Source organism: Anabrus simplex, chromosome 3, assembly GCF_040414725.1.
Source record: "Anabrus simplex isolate iqAnaSimp1 chromosome 3, ASM4041472v1, whole genome shotgun sequence".
NCBI lineage: Eukaryota > Metazoa > Arthropoda > Insecta > Orthoptera > Tettigoniidae > Anabrus > Anabrus simplex.
Genome location: NC_090267.1, coordinates 499,570,924 through 499,589,055, shown reverse-complemented (window position 1 = coordinate 499,589,055; position 18,132 = coordinate 499,570,924). Strand labels below are relative to the sequence as shown.

At 38.8% G+C, this 18,132-nt stretch overlaps 1 protein-coding gene across 1 annotated transcript in view; it reads right to left on the bottom strand.

Moving 5' to 3' along the window:
* The window catches only part of LOC136866883 (epoxide hydrolase 4), a 54,798-nt gene that overhangs the window by 14,286 nt on the left and 22,380 nt on the right, over positions 1-18,132 (bottom strand). Inside the window, exons 2-4 of the mRNA XM_067143977.2 lie at positions 15,441-15,565; positions 10,629-10,741; positions 7,004-7,172 (exon numbers count right to left, since the gene is read on the bottom strand). Of these exons, the coding sequence (XP_067000078.1) occupies positions 7,004-7,172; positions 10,629-10,741; positions 15,441-15,565 (407 nt within the window). The remainder of the gene's footprint in view (positions 1-7,003; positions 7,173-10,628; positions 10,742-15,440; positions 15,566-18,132) is intronic.

Sequence of the window (18,132 nt, the reverse complement as noted above, 5' to 3'; positions counted from 1 at the left end):
CGTTTGGCAAGGTCTGTGAAAATTTGCTTTTCTGAACTATCACGAGGCCTCCCTCTGGGCCTCTTGCCAACAACATTCATTTCATAGTATGCTATTGAGGTCCTAATTAGAGCCATCCTTCTCATATGTCCATACCACGTAATCTGCTTAATTCTAAGGTTTCTAACAGGCTCCTGTCCAATCCAAGTTGCTGCTGAATACTTTCATTCCTTATTTTGTCTCTCCTTTTCTTTTGGAGACATGACTGAAGGAACTTAATTTAACTGGCCTGTAGGCGACTTTGTGCGGATCTAGTCAACGTTGCTGCTTCCAGTCCGTATGTTAGAATTGGTACTGTACAAGATACGTTTTGTACAGCGTGAGCTTGCAAGCTTGGGGAAATGAGTCGTCCCAAAGTAATTGACGAACGGAGTGGTAGAATTTTGATGCAACTTGTATTATATTGCCTATTTCTTGGTTTATGGTATTGTCAGAAGAAATGAAGCTCCCTAAGTATTTGCAGTTCTTGATAATGTCTTCTTCTTCATTTTGCACTCGCAGTTGAACTGCTTCAGGATTTCGGCTCATCTCTAAACGGACGGTTTTAGTTCGGCTGATGATCATTCCAATTCTTTCAAATTCTTCTTCCCAAAGATCTAGTTTAGCTCGAACTTCTGCTTTGATTGGTGTAATAACTTATTTCTGGAATGACTCTTACGCCTTTTTGCGCTAACATGCTGCCGCAAAACATTGTTGTAATATCCAGTGGACTTCTGCAACGGAGTACTTCCAATATTCAAGGTGAGTAATTAATTACATACATATGCAAGTTTAAATCAAATCAAAATCTCTTTATTTGCAAATGAGGTGTCTACCTCGGTGGCAAATGGTAGACTAAAATACATTCTTGTCAAACACTAAATATTAAATTAACAAGAGAAGAAAATTTTCCTATAATACAATATTATACAATTTATGCTAACAATTTTTTCTATTAAACACACAGCTTATCCTTAATAAATTTATATTGTTTACAAAATTCTACTTATAATATCTTTTGTACTACTTACAAATATAGTCAACTGATATACAGTATGTGGAATTACTTCAAAAGGATACTATACAACTGGTATAAGATTAAAATTTACATTGCATTTATTTACTTTGTTTTTTTTACCCATTTTGGAACCTAAGTAGCATAACGACCTGCTGCGTCTTAACCAGAGCCCCTTTTGCCACCACTTCTCAGAGTTCCTGAAGGGCCTTCACAGCTACCGTAGCGGTCCCAGGGCCCTCGAAGTCCCCACTTTACTTCACCCCTACAGGCAGTCCCCTACTTTGGCTGTCCAAACTCCTTAGACCAGGGGATGGAATTAATTTATTCACACACATTTTTTTATTTACAATAACCTGCACTGGTCGAATGCCCTCTAACACTTCCTTTATTTTCTCTGTTGCTGTTTATTCTCTTCTTGAATATCTGTACAGATTTTGGAAAAGGATCAAACACTACCCCTAGTAAACTGTTCCACTCCTTCACACCCTTCCCAATGAATGAAAATTTACCTCAATCGCTTCTGCTAAAATTCCTTCTAATTTTATATTTGTGGTCAGTCCTGCCGATATAATTATTTTCCAACTGAAGCCTCTCATGGATATCTCCCCATGCTTCTTCTCTTGTATAGGCTCTATATAATCCTATAAGTCTAGTTTTCTCCCTTCTCTTACTTAAAGTTTCCCACCCAAGTTCCTTTAACATTTCTGATACACTACTCTATCTCCTGAAATCCCCTGTTACAAATCTTGCTGCTTTCCTCTGCACACTATCTATTTCTTTTATTAGGTATTCTTGGTGAGGATCCCAAACACTGTTTGCATATTCCAATAATGGACGAACCATACTCAAGTAACTTTTTTCTTTTAATTCTTTGTTGAATCCTTTAAGTAGCCTCATTATAACATGTAACGATCTGTATGCTTTCCCAACAATGTCATCAACATGACGCTTCCAGTGCAAATTACTTTCAGATCTCACACCTAAGTATTTGCACTTGCCATCTTTTGGGATAACTACCTCATCCAAAGTATATTCAAATTCAGTTTTAAAGCTCCTGTTTGTAAAAGTTGTAACAGTTGATTTGCCTCCATTAACCTTCATATTATTTTCTTCAACCCATTGTTGGATTCTTTCAAGGTCTCTTTGTAATTCTGAACAATCCTCAATGTTGTTTATTTTTCTATAAACAATTATGTCATCTGCATACAATCTTATTTTTGATGTTATATTGTTCCCTAAACCATTTGCATATATTAAGAAAAGTAACGGACCGATTATACTACCCTGTGCAATTCCCTTCCAAACTTTCTCTTCCTGTGATACATTATTTCCTACTTTGACTTTCTGAACCCTTGAATTTAGAAATGTTTTTATCCAACGTGTAACCCTTACGTCCAATCCTATTCCCTCCAAAAAGTTTATAGCTAGTGTTCGATAATTCTGGATTTAATTTGCCATATAGACATACAGTTAAGATGTGCATAACTGTGCTGAAGGTAGCATTTCAGTTTGAATCCCTTTCATGCTCCTGTCTCTCTATATAATAATTATTTAGTTGTTCATTTCATATCCCTACACATAGGATTGTCATCAGGATGGTCATCTGGTAATAAACTAGGGCCGAGTCAACATATGTGACACAGTTTGCACCAACCCCACCAAGATGTGGGTAAAGAAGAAGAAGACATTCATTTGATCTTCTGTGGGATTCAGAATGCTTATTTGCATTCAAATTTAATAACACTTTCCTCTCTATGTCCGAACACCAGTCGGGTCAGCTAATACTCCCGTGTATACGAAGTCTGAGTTCCGTTCATTTTCACATTTAAGTGTTTGTACTATGGCATGTTTTTGCTAACGAACGCCACGCATTCATCATGTTTCAAATACAGTACTTACGAAAAATACACTAGGTCGCAGCACCAGTTAGAAACTACTTGTGTCACCCGTACCCACTGTTAGGCAAGTAAAATGGCTACCAGCAAGTTTTCCAGCGAAAACATGGTGGAGATTTTAATCAATTCTGGATCAGAAATGGAAGATAGTGCTTCAGAAGCAGAAAATTATAATTGAACACACTGACTTTTAAGACACAGCAAGAAATGAGCCAGTGGCTGAAACTTTCTTTCTACTGTGCACATAGTAAATCAGAAGTAAAACAATATTCCAGGTGATATTTCTCTTAAGTGTTCAAAATACGTACTAAATACAACAAAAATTCCTAGCACCCCAAGGTACTGCCATGTCCCCACAGAAAAGTTTACTGTACGGTTTTGGCTATATGGCCAGAGCGGTACTAGAAGCTTGCATTGCTTGCTAGTACTCATTGTAACCAACAGGCTGTGCCACAGCTTGTTTACTAGTGCTTAACACTACAGTCCCAAAGCACTCGTAGTTCTACAGTAGGTTGTGTGCAAAATACTTACGAGATATTTCTATGTTATTATACCAGTTATCGGTAGGGATGGGCGTGACTGAAGCCTGGAATCGAGAGTGTCGACTCCATCGACTCCAAACACCGGTCTCGGTTCGCATGAAGCCTCTCGACTCCAAGTTAACTTGATGCGCATTGCGGGGCCGCACGGTCGCTTCGCATGAAGCCTCGCGACTCCAAGCGAACTTGACTCTCATTGCGGGGCCGCTTGCGTGTCGAGGCGCGGGAAATAACATGAAATACCATACATGTTGCTGCTCATTTGCCCATTTGGTTTTTTAAGAGTATTGTAGAGTGAAGTACGATATCGTTAACGAAGATGACGAGCATAATGGTGTAGTTGAAATAAAATTAAACGTGTCATGTCAGAAAGTATCAGCATAGCAGACCACAGACATTTAATTTCACGTCTTTATTTGTCATGATCAGGAAACTGTTAAACAGATATCGATGGTCAATCATTATGAATTGCACATGAACGATGAAAACAAATCTAATATGGGTAAATCCTCTAACATAATTCGAACATAGATTACACCATTAAAAGCCTCCGTGGCTCGCGGCAGCGCGTTGGCCTGTTGGCCTCTCACTGCTGGATTCCGTGGTTCAAATCACGGTCACTCCAGGTGAGATTTGTTTTTCTCCGGGTACTCCGGATTTCCCTGTCACCATCCATTCTAGCAACACTCTCCAACATCATTTCATTTTATCTGTCAGTCATTCATCATTGCCCCAGAGGAGTGTGACAGGCCTCGACAACCGGTACAATTCCAATCCTCGCCGCAGGATGGGGGCTTCATTCATTCCATTCCTGACCCAGTCACTGACTGGAAAACAGGTTGTAGGTTATCAATTTAATTCAAGAACCACGTTAAGTCTTGTTGCATCATCATCATCATTATTATTAGTAGTAGTAGTAGTAGTAGTAGTATACACAAAAGCCCCTTTTCGCGACAGTCCTGGTAGGCCTTGGCCTGCCAAGTGACCTCTGCCCAGCTCGAATGCCAGTAGATTACGAGGTGACGTGTGTTCAGCACGACGAATCCTCTCGACCGTTATTCTTGGCTTTCTAGACCCGGTCTCTACCTCAACGTGATCACGAAACCTGAGATACAGGTAAAAATCCCTGACCTGGCCGGAATCGATCCCGGGACCTCCCTAGACTGTGGAGGCGGCTATTATGACGCACAATGTTTGGTAAAATATTTGTTGTAAAATCATACTCTAAGCACTCGCTTCTTTTTTTCAATTTTATGCCCCAGGCCAGGGATATTAATCATTTACAATTAAAAAACCTAACCCGGCAGAGAATCAAACCCGGGACCGCCGGGTGACAGGCGCACACGTTGCCCCCTACACCGCAGAGCTGAACTCATTAAAGTCAATATTGGCGATTATGTAAAAGTACACTGTCAGATTATTATTACCACTACAATTATCGTCATCATTATCATCATCGTCGCTAAAATAGACCTACATCATTAACACTAACGATGATAAAATCCCGAAACAATATTTAATGTTTGCTGGCTAATAATCATCTTGTATTCATCGTATCGCGAGTTACCAAGGGAGGAACGTGGAACTATAATTCCAAGCAGTTCCGACAATAGTTGATAGATGGCGTTACTGCATCAGTGGAGTCGAGAGTGTCTGTTCCAGAGGTAGCAGTCTCGACTCTTCGCGACTCTGTTCGCAGCCCATCCCTAGTTATCAGAGAGTTTTAGTTATCGAAAATGAAGCCGGTTTCTTCACGAACTTGGATGTCTGAAAATTCTAGTAAGTAGTGTCCATTTCAAGCTGATCAATTTCGTTTTGCAAAACTAAAATTGCTTTACCAAATTGAATTTAGAATATATAAAGAATAAAAATTATAATTTGGAAACCAAGCATACCAGGATTTGCTGTGAGGCCATAGTAGTATGCTAGCATAGCAAAGTCAACAGCTCAGCAAAACTTTGAACCCCCGTGGCCTCATGAGAAACTCACTCAGCGGTACAATTCACTGCTCCAGCAGCCAACATGTTAAAATGGAATACGGGTATGTGCAGACTTCATAAAGGAGATGTCAGTTTCTCTACTGACAGTGGTGCAGCAGAACAAGAGAGTAAATACTTTAGTGCAACCATCCTTTGGCACAAGGGTGACAATGAAGCGCTTCTCATCCAACATACCCAGCACAGAGAAAAAGAAAAGGCCAATTTGAGTCTGTAAGGTCTGTGACCTGTGTGATGTTCACTTGGGTCTTCCCAAGTACTTCTGAAAACTCCATTCCAGGCAGGATTATTTGAAATAAAAGCAAGGAATGGCACTGTATTTGATTTTTTCTGACCCTGTTGATGCCTATAATCTATTGTAACAATGTAATATAATTTATCCTATCCTTTCATTTATGTTATCAGTTTTACTATGCAAGCAATAATTTTAAAATGTTTATTTTCGAAAAGTACATGTTTCAAAAGATTTTTGAGAAGATTCCTAATCTTGATCCGTTTACCGTCCAGCATTGGTTTTTCCCTTGGACTCATTGAGGGATCCCACCTCTACCACCTCAAGGTCAGTGTCCTGGAGCGTGAGACTTTGGGTTGGGAGATACAACTAGGGAGGAAGACCAGTACCTCACCCAGGCAGCCCCACCTGCTGTGCTGAACAAGGGCCTTGTGGGGGTTGGGAAGATTGGAAGGGATAAACAATAAAGAGGGAAGGAAACAGCCGTGGCCTTAAGTTAAGTACGGGGCCGATGACCTTAGATGTTAGGCCCCTTTAAACAACAAACAGTCCGGCTCCATGACTAAATGGTTAGCGTGCTAGCCTTTGGTCAGAGGGGTCCCGGGTTCGATTCCCGGCAGGGTCGGGAATTTTAACCAGCATTGGTTAATTTTGCTGGCATGGGGCCTGGGTGTATGTGTCATCTTCATCATCATTTCATTCTCATCACGACGCGCAAGTCTCCTACAGGTGTCAATTCAAGAGACCTGCACCTGGCAAGCCGAACATGTCCTCGGACACTCCTGGCACTAAAAGCCATATGCCATTTCATTTCATCAACAAGCAAGGTAGGTACCATCCCGGTATTTGCCTGGAGGAGAAGTAAGGAAACCATGGAAAACCACCTCGAGGATGGCTGAGGTGGGAATCGAACACGGACATGCCAGCTAATCACACTAACCATTACAGCACAGAGGTGGTTTCCTAATATTATACTGTATATAAAGATAAAATACCTCATTTGAAAGAGGAAACATGATAAAACAACACAAATGAAGCACATGGTAGAGAATAATTTCAAACTATTTCAGTAGAAACATGACTATGGCCAAAAATGTCCAGAATTCCCATTCCCAGCACAACTAAAATGTGCAGCATGAAAAGTGTTTATTTATTTATTTATTTATTTATCACAATAATGATTAAACTTATCCTAGTGATATTAAAAACTAATTTAACTTAAGAAATTAGTTACTGAATTGCTTGATGTGTATTCAAACCCATGTTAAGACATTTTTATTTGATGTAGTATGTAGAGTACATACCAGAATTTCAGGAAGAGACTCCTGCTGGTAAGAACATGTCTCCTGAAGCCTTTGGGATGAGGTGCATCCATGATGATGTATTTCTCCAACATTTCAGGATATTTTCGGACAAACTGCCAAGCAACCACACCTCCCCAGTCATGAGCAACAAGAATGCATTTGTCCCGTCCTGTGAAAAGAAATGCAATTACATGTTTATAAATAATGTAAGATTAGGAATCATTATATTTGTGAATTTGTGCAATATGATGTTTTCCTATGGATTCAACATTTAAAACACTGAATGAATAATTACACAACTCTTTTGCACCAGCACAAAGAAATGAGCTGAGCAGATCCAGTTGTGGATGTTTCACGCTGATAAGTTCTGATGTGACCCTAAAAATTTGAAGCACTTATACTGCAAGAAATATGCACACTCAACTTTGTCAGGATTGTTATTTGAGAATGAATGCATATAGATATATAAGACTTCTGAGTCACAGAGTTTAGTGCTGCAAAGAGATATTTTTTTAGTTTATGTTGGGTATGTTACACCGTTAAATGTGTGGAGCAAGTGAATTGGGTGAATGTAGTGTAGCTGTAGGCTTGCATTTCAAAAATTCAGGGAAATACCTGCATTTAAAGCAGCATCTTAAGTTAATCATTACTTCCAGAACTTCCATCATCGGAATAATCATGGATATGATGCTATTGATTTAAAAATTCAACCCTGGACTATCTGAACTTATTAATAGATTACAGTAGGCTATATGGTGTTGGAGGGTACCATTGCCCTGATAACACACACAAAACTGTTTGCAAATTCACACTTCAGTAATTACCACTGGTACTCAATGAAATCAGAAAATCTAACTGGAAGATGTCTTGGTCTCATTGACCTTTGAAGACTATTCTCGGGCAGAATAGTGGAAGCTGAATCCACATCTGTATTATGAGGTGTTGGAAGGCAGCCAGAAACCTGAACATCTGAAACTCTCTGGATTTTGAAGGATTGAGGAGATCCAACAGAGAGAACCAAAGTACAAATACACCTATTTTTACATTATTTGATGTTTTTGTTTTGTGTTTTTGCCTTTATCCAGATTTGAAGAACAGTTATTTTGTATGTTCACATATTTATGTTCTATTTGTATTATTATTTGTATTTTTTTTCAATACCCTTATTTAAATGAGGAGACTCCTCTGTAATTCTTTCACCTTTTAGACCTGCTGCAACATTTTCCAGTGGTCACTTAGTTACTTGGGAGGTTACCTGACAACCGTGTACCATTTTAAATAGATAATAAGGGTGTCCCTCAAGGCACAGTGTTACTGTAGGTCCATTATTAGTTAGTTTATTTATTAATAACTACCTCTACTACCTGTCACTGATGGGTTATTGAACAACTCACAGTCATAGGGTTAGCAGGTGATTTCCTGAAAATATGTAATAACTATTCTAATATGGTAAAAGCACAGCAAACGCTTGCATCAGTGTCGTACTTTCATAATGTGTGTACACCAGACTGATTCTGATGGTGCCGTCAGGTTCCGCTAGCGTCGTACTGCATACAGTGATGAATGAATGTGCCACTTACACTTCTATGACTAACGTCTTAATTCTAACTTTCATTCTTGGAGAAGTATTCCTCATGAACAGTCGAGATTTTTTTATGTAGACGCAGAGCAAAGTTCTCTGTGAAACGTAAAGGATTTCACCTTATTTCCTTGACACGGTATAAGCGCAAAAAGCCTACATCATGTCTATAAGTACAGGCCATGAAAGCATCAGTGGTAACAATATAATTTGTTGATGGGCAAAATCATGGAAGGGAAATATAAACCAGCTCAAAAAGAAAGAGAAGGTTTCAAAATGTGGTGTTACAGAAGAATGCTGAAGGTGAGTTGGGTAGATCGAATCACAAAGAGATGCTGAATCAAATTGGTGAGAGGAGAATGCTTTGGTGAAATTTGACCAGAAGAAGAGATAGAAAGATAGGATACATCTTAAAACACACAGGACTTGTTTGGTCATTTTTTATTTTTTTATTTTTTTTTTTGACAGAAGTGAAGGCATTAAAAACAGCAGGGTTATACCAAGGTATGACTATCACAAACAGATTAGAGTAGAAGTAGGATGTAATAGTTACATAGAAATTAAAATGTTAGTGCAGGATAGGGTGGCATGGAGAGCTGCATCAAACCAGTCTATGGACTGATGACCCAAAGAATAGGGCAAGTGAATACAGCATCAGAACTATTAGTTAACACTTGTTTTCAACAATGTGTCTGAAGAGATGACATGAATACTGGAACTCCTGACTAAATTATTCATAATATCACTAAACTTATGACTAGAGCCCAGACTTCCACGCAAATGCATGCTTTTAAATAGGCTAGTTACAATTCTCAAACTTTGTAGATATTCGTTTTATGGCTTAACAATTCCAAATAACTGTTCTTTATCCCTGCATGTTTGCTTGTATTGGTCGTTTTAGGAGAAAATGCATATTATGAAGATTTTGGATTTGATAGTGAATATTTGGATGTTTAATTTTGCATAATATGACTTTTCTTCTGACTTTGGCACATAAGTAATATTAACATGCATGATAGTACCTTTTATGAATGTTGGCTTGCATAATTTGGGACCATTTTTTCACGTTATACAGTATGTATTACTTAGAGACAGGGAGAATGTATTCCTGGCATCCTGTGTGACAACTAAAGTTAGTACATGTGGTAGAGGTTCTATATCCAATTAACCAAGCAGTTTCTTATCCATTGCTTGAATAAATATTGATGCAAGCTGGAGGGCCCCACGTCTACCCCTGTAATTATTAGGAAAAGGTGTCCCAGTTATACATTGCTATAAATTGAACTGAAAATTGTGCATTACGCATTGATGGCTTATTTTTTCGTCTATGTTAAATGAACAAAACAAAAGTTGTATCGCACTTCTGTGACACTGCATTACTGAGGTAGCAGCTTACAAACCTTGGTTTTGCACTGAATTTCCTACCTAGAACTCTCACTCATCACACGTCTTTTTTATCGCAGCAGGCAAATGTTACCAGTTATTGAGGACATTCAAATATGTCTACACGCTAGAGATAGGTTGAACAAAGTGATCCATTTAAATCTTGATTTTGAATTCGTACCATATAAAAGACGTATTGTGGTGAAAATGCAAAGACATACAATTTGACCTCACTTTGTCCCAAATATCTTCATTTAAGTATGCACTTGTCACTTTTTGTGACATAGAAAGATCATTTTCTGTACTTAAGAATGTGGTGACAGATAAAGGGATGAGTTTAAATCAAGACAATGTGGAGAAATTAGTTGTACAATGTTTCAAAGGGAACTGAATTTTGATTGTGCATATTTTCCAGTTTATTGTGCTTGTTTTCCATATGATAATGCATGAATGCATGCATAGTGCATGGAAATCTAGGCTCTACACTACTGAGGCTTCTTAAAATTGCAGTACAATGTTGAAATCTGTATACTCCAGTGAACGTTTAAGCCATGCATTTTGGATACCATATTCACACATTGTATAATTTGATTACACTTTACTCAGATTCCCTCCCTGTTCAGTTATTACTGATCTGAAACTCAGACGGAATCTTAAACCTACCCATAGCTTCAATAAATTCCTTTATATCATTCACCAGGTTTTCCATTCGGTAGCTGGTGACTCCAGATGGCTTGTCTGAGTCTCCGTAACCCCTCATGTCCAATGCCACTGTCCTATAAAAATATATCAAATGAGAGATTATATCACAGTTACATAGATTGGTAATTCACATTCCAAAATGAATTTTATTTATAATAATAATATGCACTCTATGCAGCAGAGACACTAGTCATGGGGAGGAAAGGGCAAATGGAGAAATTGGAAATAAGGAGAGGAAAATATTGAGGAAGATCATGGGTCCCAAATTCCAAAATAACAAACATGTATTTTATAGAAACGAATCCCTCTAAGTAAAATCAGAGAGACTCTTGGATACCATGAGGAAAAGGAGGATTGATTTCTATGGACACATATTCCGAATGAATCCTGACAGATTGACTAAACAGATTTTTGACTTCTTTTACAAAAAAAAAAAGGCTAAACCCAATTGGTTTAAGGAAGTTGAAAAGGATCTGAGAGATCTTAAGATTACCGAACTCATGTTAAAGAATGGTACAGCCAAAACCGTGATCAACGACAAAACTAACAGGTTTCAAGTTAAGAACAACACCAGAAAACCAATTCAGATATCAGAGGAGGAAAGAAGGAGGAGATCAGTAAGAATGAAGAGCTATTGGGAGAAGAAAAGAGCACAAGGATCTAAGAAGTGATTGATCTGACGTACCGCAAAGAAGAAAACGTCAAAAGGACCTGGGGAAAGCCCAGATAGATATATCAGAAATATTAGACAGAAATCTGTGCCATAGAAATGTAAACAGATGAGTTGTACAGCTAGACAATGAAGTTCCAAGGAGACCAGGAACCAAGTGGACAGAAGAAAGGAAGAGAGCCATATGAAAGACCAGTCAGATGAATCATAAAAGCACTGCGTGATTATAATAACGAATGATATAAGAACAGATTTAGACTACTATCTAGTGGTAGCACCAGAGTATTATTATTTTATTTAGCATATGACTTTTAGTACTGGGAGTGTCTGAGGATGTCTTCAGCTCGCCTAGCGCAGGTGTTTGTGTTCAATGCCCACAGGTGACCTGCATCTGGGTGTGAGAGCGAGAGGGTGAAACCTAGTGTTGGCACACAGCCTACTCATGTTGATAACACCAAGTGGTCTGCACAAGGTTTAAAGTCTCTGTCCAATGTACAAATCACCATCAATGGTATAATACCATAAACCCTCTCTCCAAGTAACACAGTGAAGAGGTTTGGAATTGAATCCAGGTTTTCAGCATGCAATCTAGTGATTAAGAACTGTACAGCACTACACGTCCTACCCTGCCAGCCAACATTTTACTACTGCAAGTTACTTTACGTCGCGCTGATACAGATAGGTCTCATGGCGACGATGGGAAAGGAAAGGGATAGAAGTGGGAAGGAAGCGACCGTGGCCGTATTTAAGGTACAGCCCCAGCATTTGCCTGGTGTGAAAACGGGAAACCACGGAAAACCATCTTCAGGGCTGCCGACAGTGGGGCTCGAACCCTCTATCTTTCAAATACTGGATACTGGCCGCACTTAAGCAACTGCAGCTATCGAGCTCGGTAGCCAACATTTTTATAGTAAACATTTCTTCCAGCAAAGGGACTCGATCTGGCTAACCAAGGTGTCAGATCATATAGACTTGACTCCTCAATGACCATAGCCATTAGGTGGGCACTATCAAAGTGAATGGCATATGGAACACTCCATGTCAAGATGGAAAAGAAACTGCAAAAATATGAGCCCAAGCCTTTAAAAATTTTAAAACTTTAAAAATGTAGAAAAACGTCAAAATTAAGGTTATGTAAACATTAATTCCCCAACTGTAATAGCATTCAGTGAAAAAGTCATTTAAATCATTTTATATTATTACTTTCTGTAACTTCTGAGGCCCATATTTAATTTATTCCGAGAGATGGAGGTTTTATTTTCTTATATTCACTTATATATGACAGATATTTTAATAGAGTGTATATTATGTGGGTAATTCTCTATATTATTGTGATAATCATTAAAATATTAATTTTATTTTTAGTCCAAAATTGAAAAAAACATCCAAAGTTTCAGCTGCATTATCATTTTTACGGGGCTGCAAATGATAGATGAACAAAAATATTCATAAAAAATGCCATTGATAGAAATTGCTCTAGCTGGAGGTGTGATAGGGTGGCTTATTTTTTTTTTTTTTTTACAAGTTGCTTTACGTCTCACCAACACAAATAGGTCTTTCAAGAGCTAAGAGTGGGAAGGAAACGACTATGGCCTTAATTAAGGTACATTCAATTGATTGTGGTAACTCAGCGGTGCCCAAACACTGTACAGTCACATTGTGCACAGTTACCGCGCACTGACTTCACACGCGTGAATAGCTTGCTAGGCGTGCCCACTCTCGGGGAGAGAGAGACTGGCCGTAGAGTTGGCCAGGTGTGTTGTATGATATGAGTTTGACTGCTAGGGAACATAGCATACATGGTTGAGGACAACAGTTTGTTGGAGATACTGTTGCAAACGCATTGCGTTATGGAAAGCACATAAAAAATAAGAAGTAATGCCGAAATCCTTTAAAGCGGACTAGGAATTGCTGTTCTTTTTTCACAATCAACAGAAATAATTCTAAATGCTTATTATGCCATCAGACTATCGGCAGACACTGGAAATTTACTGTCGAGCGTCACTATAATGCTGTCCACAAAGAAGAATATGACACAATAGTAGGCAAAAAACGTGAAGCAAGGCTTAGGGATCTGAAAACACGTTATCACAGTCAGCAGGCAGATTCCAACGTAAGTTAAAACATTTGAAAAGTTTTAAGATCCTATCTTCTATGGCTCACAACTGCAGTATGTTCAATAGTGTCCTCTCCTACTTTCAGGAAAATGATCTCAACACACTGGCATTAAGAGTTAGTTACAATATAGTGCTGAAATTAGCGACAAAGTGTTGATAAGATACAATAACATTTTGTATGTGATATCATGTTAAACAGAATGTAATGTCACAGGTTTACTCAAACAAGGACATATCGTATGGTTTGTATTTGTTTATTGTATGTGACATATAAACCACAATGAAATAATATTATAATAAAATAATGTGCGGCGTAAAATTTTCAGACTCAGAAAGGAGGCTGCTCCAGCAAGTGGCTGAGTGTCCAGCTTTCAAAACCATCCAGGACAGGGAAAACAGCATCACAACATCCGAACTTGGAGCTGAAGGTTGAGAACTCTACTGGAGAATGGACCCAGCAGGTGTCATCCTTCAAATATTTTGAGACTATAGTGACTGAGCATTGACATCCCAAGAATGAAATCTTATCCAGGATTGGGTAATCCAGAAATTTGTTCAACAGCTCCGAGTTTGGAGAAGCTTAGAATCTTTCAAAATGTACAGAAGAATGCTTCGAATTCCCTGGGCAGAAAAGAAGACCAATGAGGAAGTTGTTAAATAGGAAAAAAGAGCTTCTAACAGCCATCAGGGAAAGAAAGCTTAGATACATTGGGCACTTGATAAGAGGTCTTTCTTTATTCATGTCAGAAGTACCAACTTTACATATAGATATTTAAAAAACTAACTATACAACACATATTTTCAAGAACATCTATCAGACCTTCCTGCATATCAACACAATTATTCAGCTTCAACAGACAAACAGGGGCTGCCTGGGTGAGGCAGTAAAGGGGTGCTCAATTCATCCGGAAGGACGTGGGTTTGATTTCCAGTCAGGAAGCCGAAAAATTTAAGAAATAAGATTTCCACTTCTGGAGATGCACATTGTCCTGAGGTTCACTCAGCCTATACCAGAAGCGAATACCAGGTTAATTCCCCGTAGGTTGGGGGTGGGGGGGGGAGGCCGCCCGGCATAGAGCTAAGTGCTCTACCCCACCAAGTGCCGAGGTTATGGCCTTTATCTTCCACCCCTCTAAGGGCCTTCATGGCCTGTATGGAGATGGCTTTGCTTTGTTAACACAATGATATCATCAGCAAAACAGATGTTATTAATGGCATTGCCATTTATCCTGATGCCTAGGTTAACATCCTCAACAGATTTTCTGAACACAGCCTTTGAGTAGATATTAAAAATATTAAAATACATAGCATTGGAAATATCAGTAATCTGTTTCCTAAGGAATAAGAACTGGGATTTTCTTAAGGATGCTAGTGTACATGAAATGCATTTTGTATATTTTGAACTATGTATTAGGTTTGGAAAATGAAAATGAACTAAATACAAACATAAACATTACTGAAATGTAGGTTTCAAGATTAATGAATACAATAACTGCAATTCTTTAAGAAAATTAGTGGCTGCCTGGCCGAGGCGGTAAAGGCGTGCTCGGTTCGCCCGGAAGGACGTGGGTTCGAATCCCCGTCAGGAAGTCGTAAAATTTAAGAAATGAGATTTCCACTTCCGGAGGTGCATATGGCCCTGAGGTTCACTCAGCCTACACCAAAAATGAGTACCAGGTTAATTCCTGGGGGCAAAGGCGGCCGGGCGTAGAGCTAACCACTCTACCCCTTCACGTGCCGAGGTTAACAATGGTGGAAGCCTTTACCTTCCACTCCTCCAAGGGCCTTCATGGCCAGTACTGAGGTGACTTTGCTTTTTTAAGAAAATTAATGTTTGAAATTGGTTTATGGTTGGGACCCTAGGCTGCAGCCTACCCTTAAATCTGGTCCTGTCTCGAGAGCTATGTCTACTAAATATGGGCTAGTTTCAGGAGAGTTAAACAAACTACATGCGGTATGGAGAAGAAAGTCAAGATCAGTACTCACCAATAATCTTTGGAGAACTCTTCCATTTGATGGCGCCATGAATACCAGATCTCTGGAAATCCATGTACGAAAAGCATGAGCGGTTTCGTGTTGTCGCCTTTCTCAACATAATGGATCTTGACTTCCTGTACAACAGAAACATGGCAAGTGAGGAACATACATATGATTGAAATTACTGATAAAAACAATTGTACAGTTATATTATTAATTATGGGGGAAGGGGGTGGGGAGGCTCAGCCAAGTGGTTAGAAAACGTCATAATATATTAGGGGCAGTCAAATAAAATCTGAACACCCGCCATAACTCGCATTCCGCACGAAAGGTGGCAACACCGTTGTTACGTACCGATACTGCCATCGCTGTGGTAGGAGAACTGCATAGTGACAACTCACAGGTGCATGCAGTTCCAGGGTTATGTCTTTGTTGCTGCGCGGACTGGTCTAGCGAGTTCGTTCAGCTGTAGAAATGGCTGAGGGTACTGTAGTACACGAAACTCATTGTCGTATGTCTCGCTGTGTATGGCGAACTCTGTATGTCCATGATGGGTGTGCATGAATAGCATAGGAGATTCCAAGAAGGGTGCACATCACTGCAAGATGATGCGCATTCAGGACAGACCCGTCGAGCCATTGCTCCTGATGTGATAGGGTGGAATGATGGCCTTATCAGGGAAAACCGACGAATCACGAAGGAAGAAATTTGTATTCAGGTCGACATTTGCCATGGCTCCATGGCACCGTAGAGAAAGACATTCATGGAGGTCGGTTTCATTCGGACAAGAGTGTGCAAGACTGGATGCAGTTGTGGATCTGTCAGCGACCTACCTCTTTCTAGAAAACTGGAATTGATCTTGTCTCATCTCCCAGTGGGATAAATATATTAACGCTTTTGGTAATTACTTTTGAATAAAACCATTCCATGGTCACATTGTAGCAGATGTTCGGTTTTCATTTGACTCTCTCATAATTTAAGGCAGTGTGGTTCATCATCACATACTGTAGTGACTTTATGGAACAAAGTCACATAAGGCATCTTAATCATAAGTTTGAAGAAATGGATATGAGGGCAGTGAGAATGATTGATGGTACAGACAGTTGGGAACAATGGCAGCAGGATTTATTTATTTATTTATTTATTTATTTATTTATTTATTTATTTATTTATTTATTTATTTATTTATTTATTTATTTATTTATTTATTTATGACATAGTACAAGGAAGAGAAAGTGCTTATAACTATAGAACAACTACATGTACAAGAAATGAAATACATATAAACGGAATGACAGAATAAAAGAATGTTAGAGCCTAATGTCCAGTCTAGCTCTTCACTCAAGGCTCGATGGAGAAGCACTGAAAGAGTCTCTCGGATCACCCATGTAGGCTCTCAAACTGCACTTGTCAATGATGTGCCAGCTGGTCTGGCAGGGTACTCCACAATCACAGGTTGGGCTTCACTGCTTACCCCCATTTATGTTGGTTGTATGCACATGCTCCATGTCCTATTTGACTGGATGGTAATCGGAATGAGGACAAAGCCTAAGTTAGGAAATAATCTCAATGGATGAAGCTGTAAGTATAAATAAGCAGGGATACATCAACACCTCCGGAATGCAGTGTGACGGCGGGTTGATGCATGTGTCAGTGCTAACGGAGGGCGTGTTGAACCTTTCATGTGTTATGCTGGTACATTCTGTTCCTCTGTGTGTCCCATGATTAATGTACTATGTAGAGCTGTAGTAATTGAGTTCTAACATGGAAATAAAGCGTTTCCGGACTCATGTTCATTTAACATATTTTCTTCTTCTATGTGTGAGGAATGCGTCCTGAAAATTTGCCCTGCTTTATTATTACCGTACATTCTTAACATTCCTACAGTGAACAAATCAAGAATATTGGTGCAAAGACGTTGAAATGGTTCATTAATTTAGTTATGTAGTATTTATAGACAGGAGCACTAATAACATAAATATTTGAGAATTAAATGTTAGGCCTTCCCCTAAACTACCATTTCACTCGGCGTGAATAAAATGATTTATGGCCTAGATTGTAGCGACTTATTCCCTAACTTTACATAGCGATTTTCATTAAATTATCTTCAGCCGTTTTCTCGTGATTTCCTTGTTACTGTGAACACGACCGATACGGAAATACCATTCTTTTTAAATTCTGAATAATGCACAGAAAAAAAAAAAAAACTCTTATTTATACGTATAGCTGAATAAGAGCAAGAAAATGTAGATCCAGATTAACGCCGTCTGTGAGCTTTAAAATTTAAAAATCACTACGATTATGTTGATAAAACTATGAAAATATGGATCCAGTAACCATAACTATCTCGCTGATTAACGTTAGCTGTCAGCAGAGGCATGATTTTTTTTTTTTCACATTAACGATACAAGAATATTTTGCGGCGATTTTGAGATATCTTAACCAATCATATGATTCCGGTTATGAAATTAGTGATTTTGTTTTCACGAATTACAGCGAATTAAAGTGACAAGACCAGAAATTAACTTATTTTGGGATAAGTTCGAAAATGCAACGAAATTAAGGGAAAATAACGATCTTGAAATTGTATTCCAATATCATGTGTATTCTTCGTATTTATATTGTATAAATTCCCTTTATAGTACGGCCATACCGGATGAAAGGTATGGCCATGTACGATGCAAGGGTAATTTGTTATGTA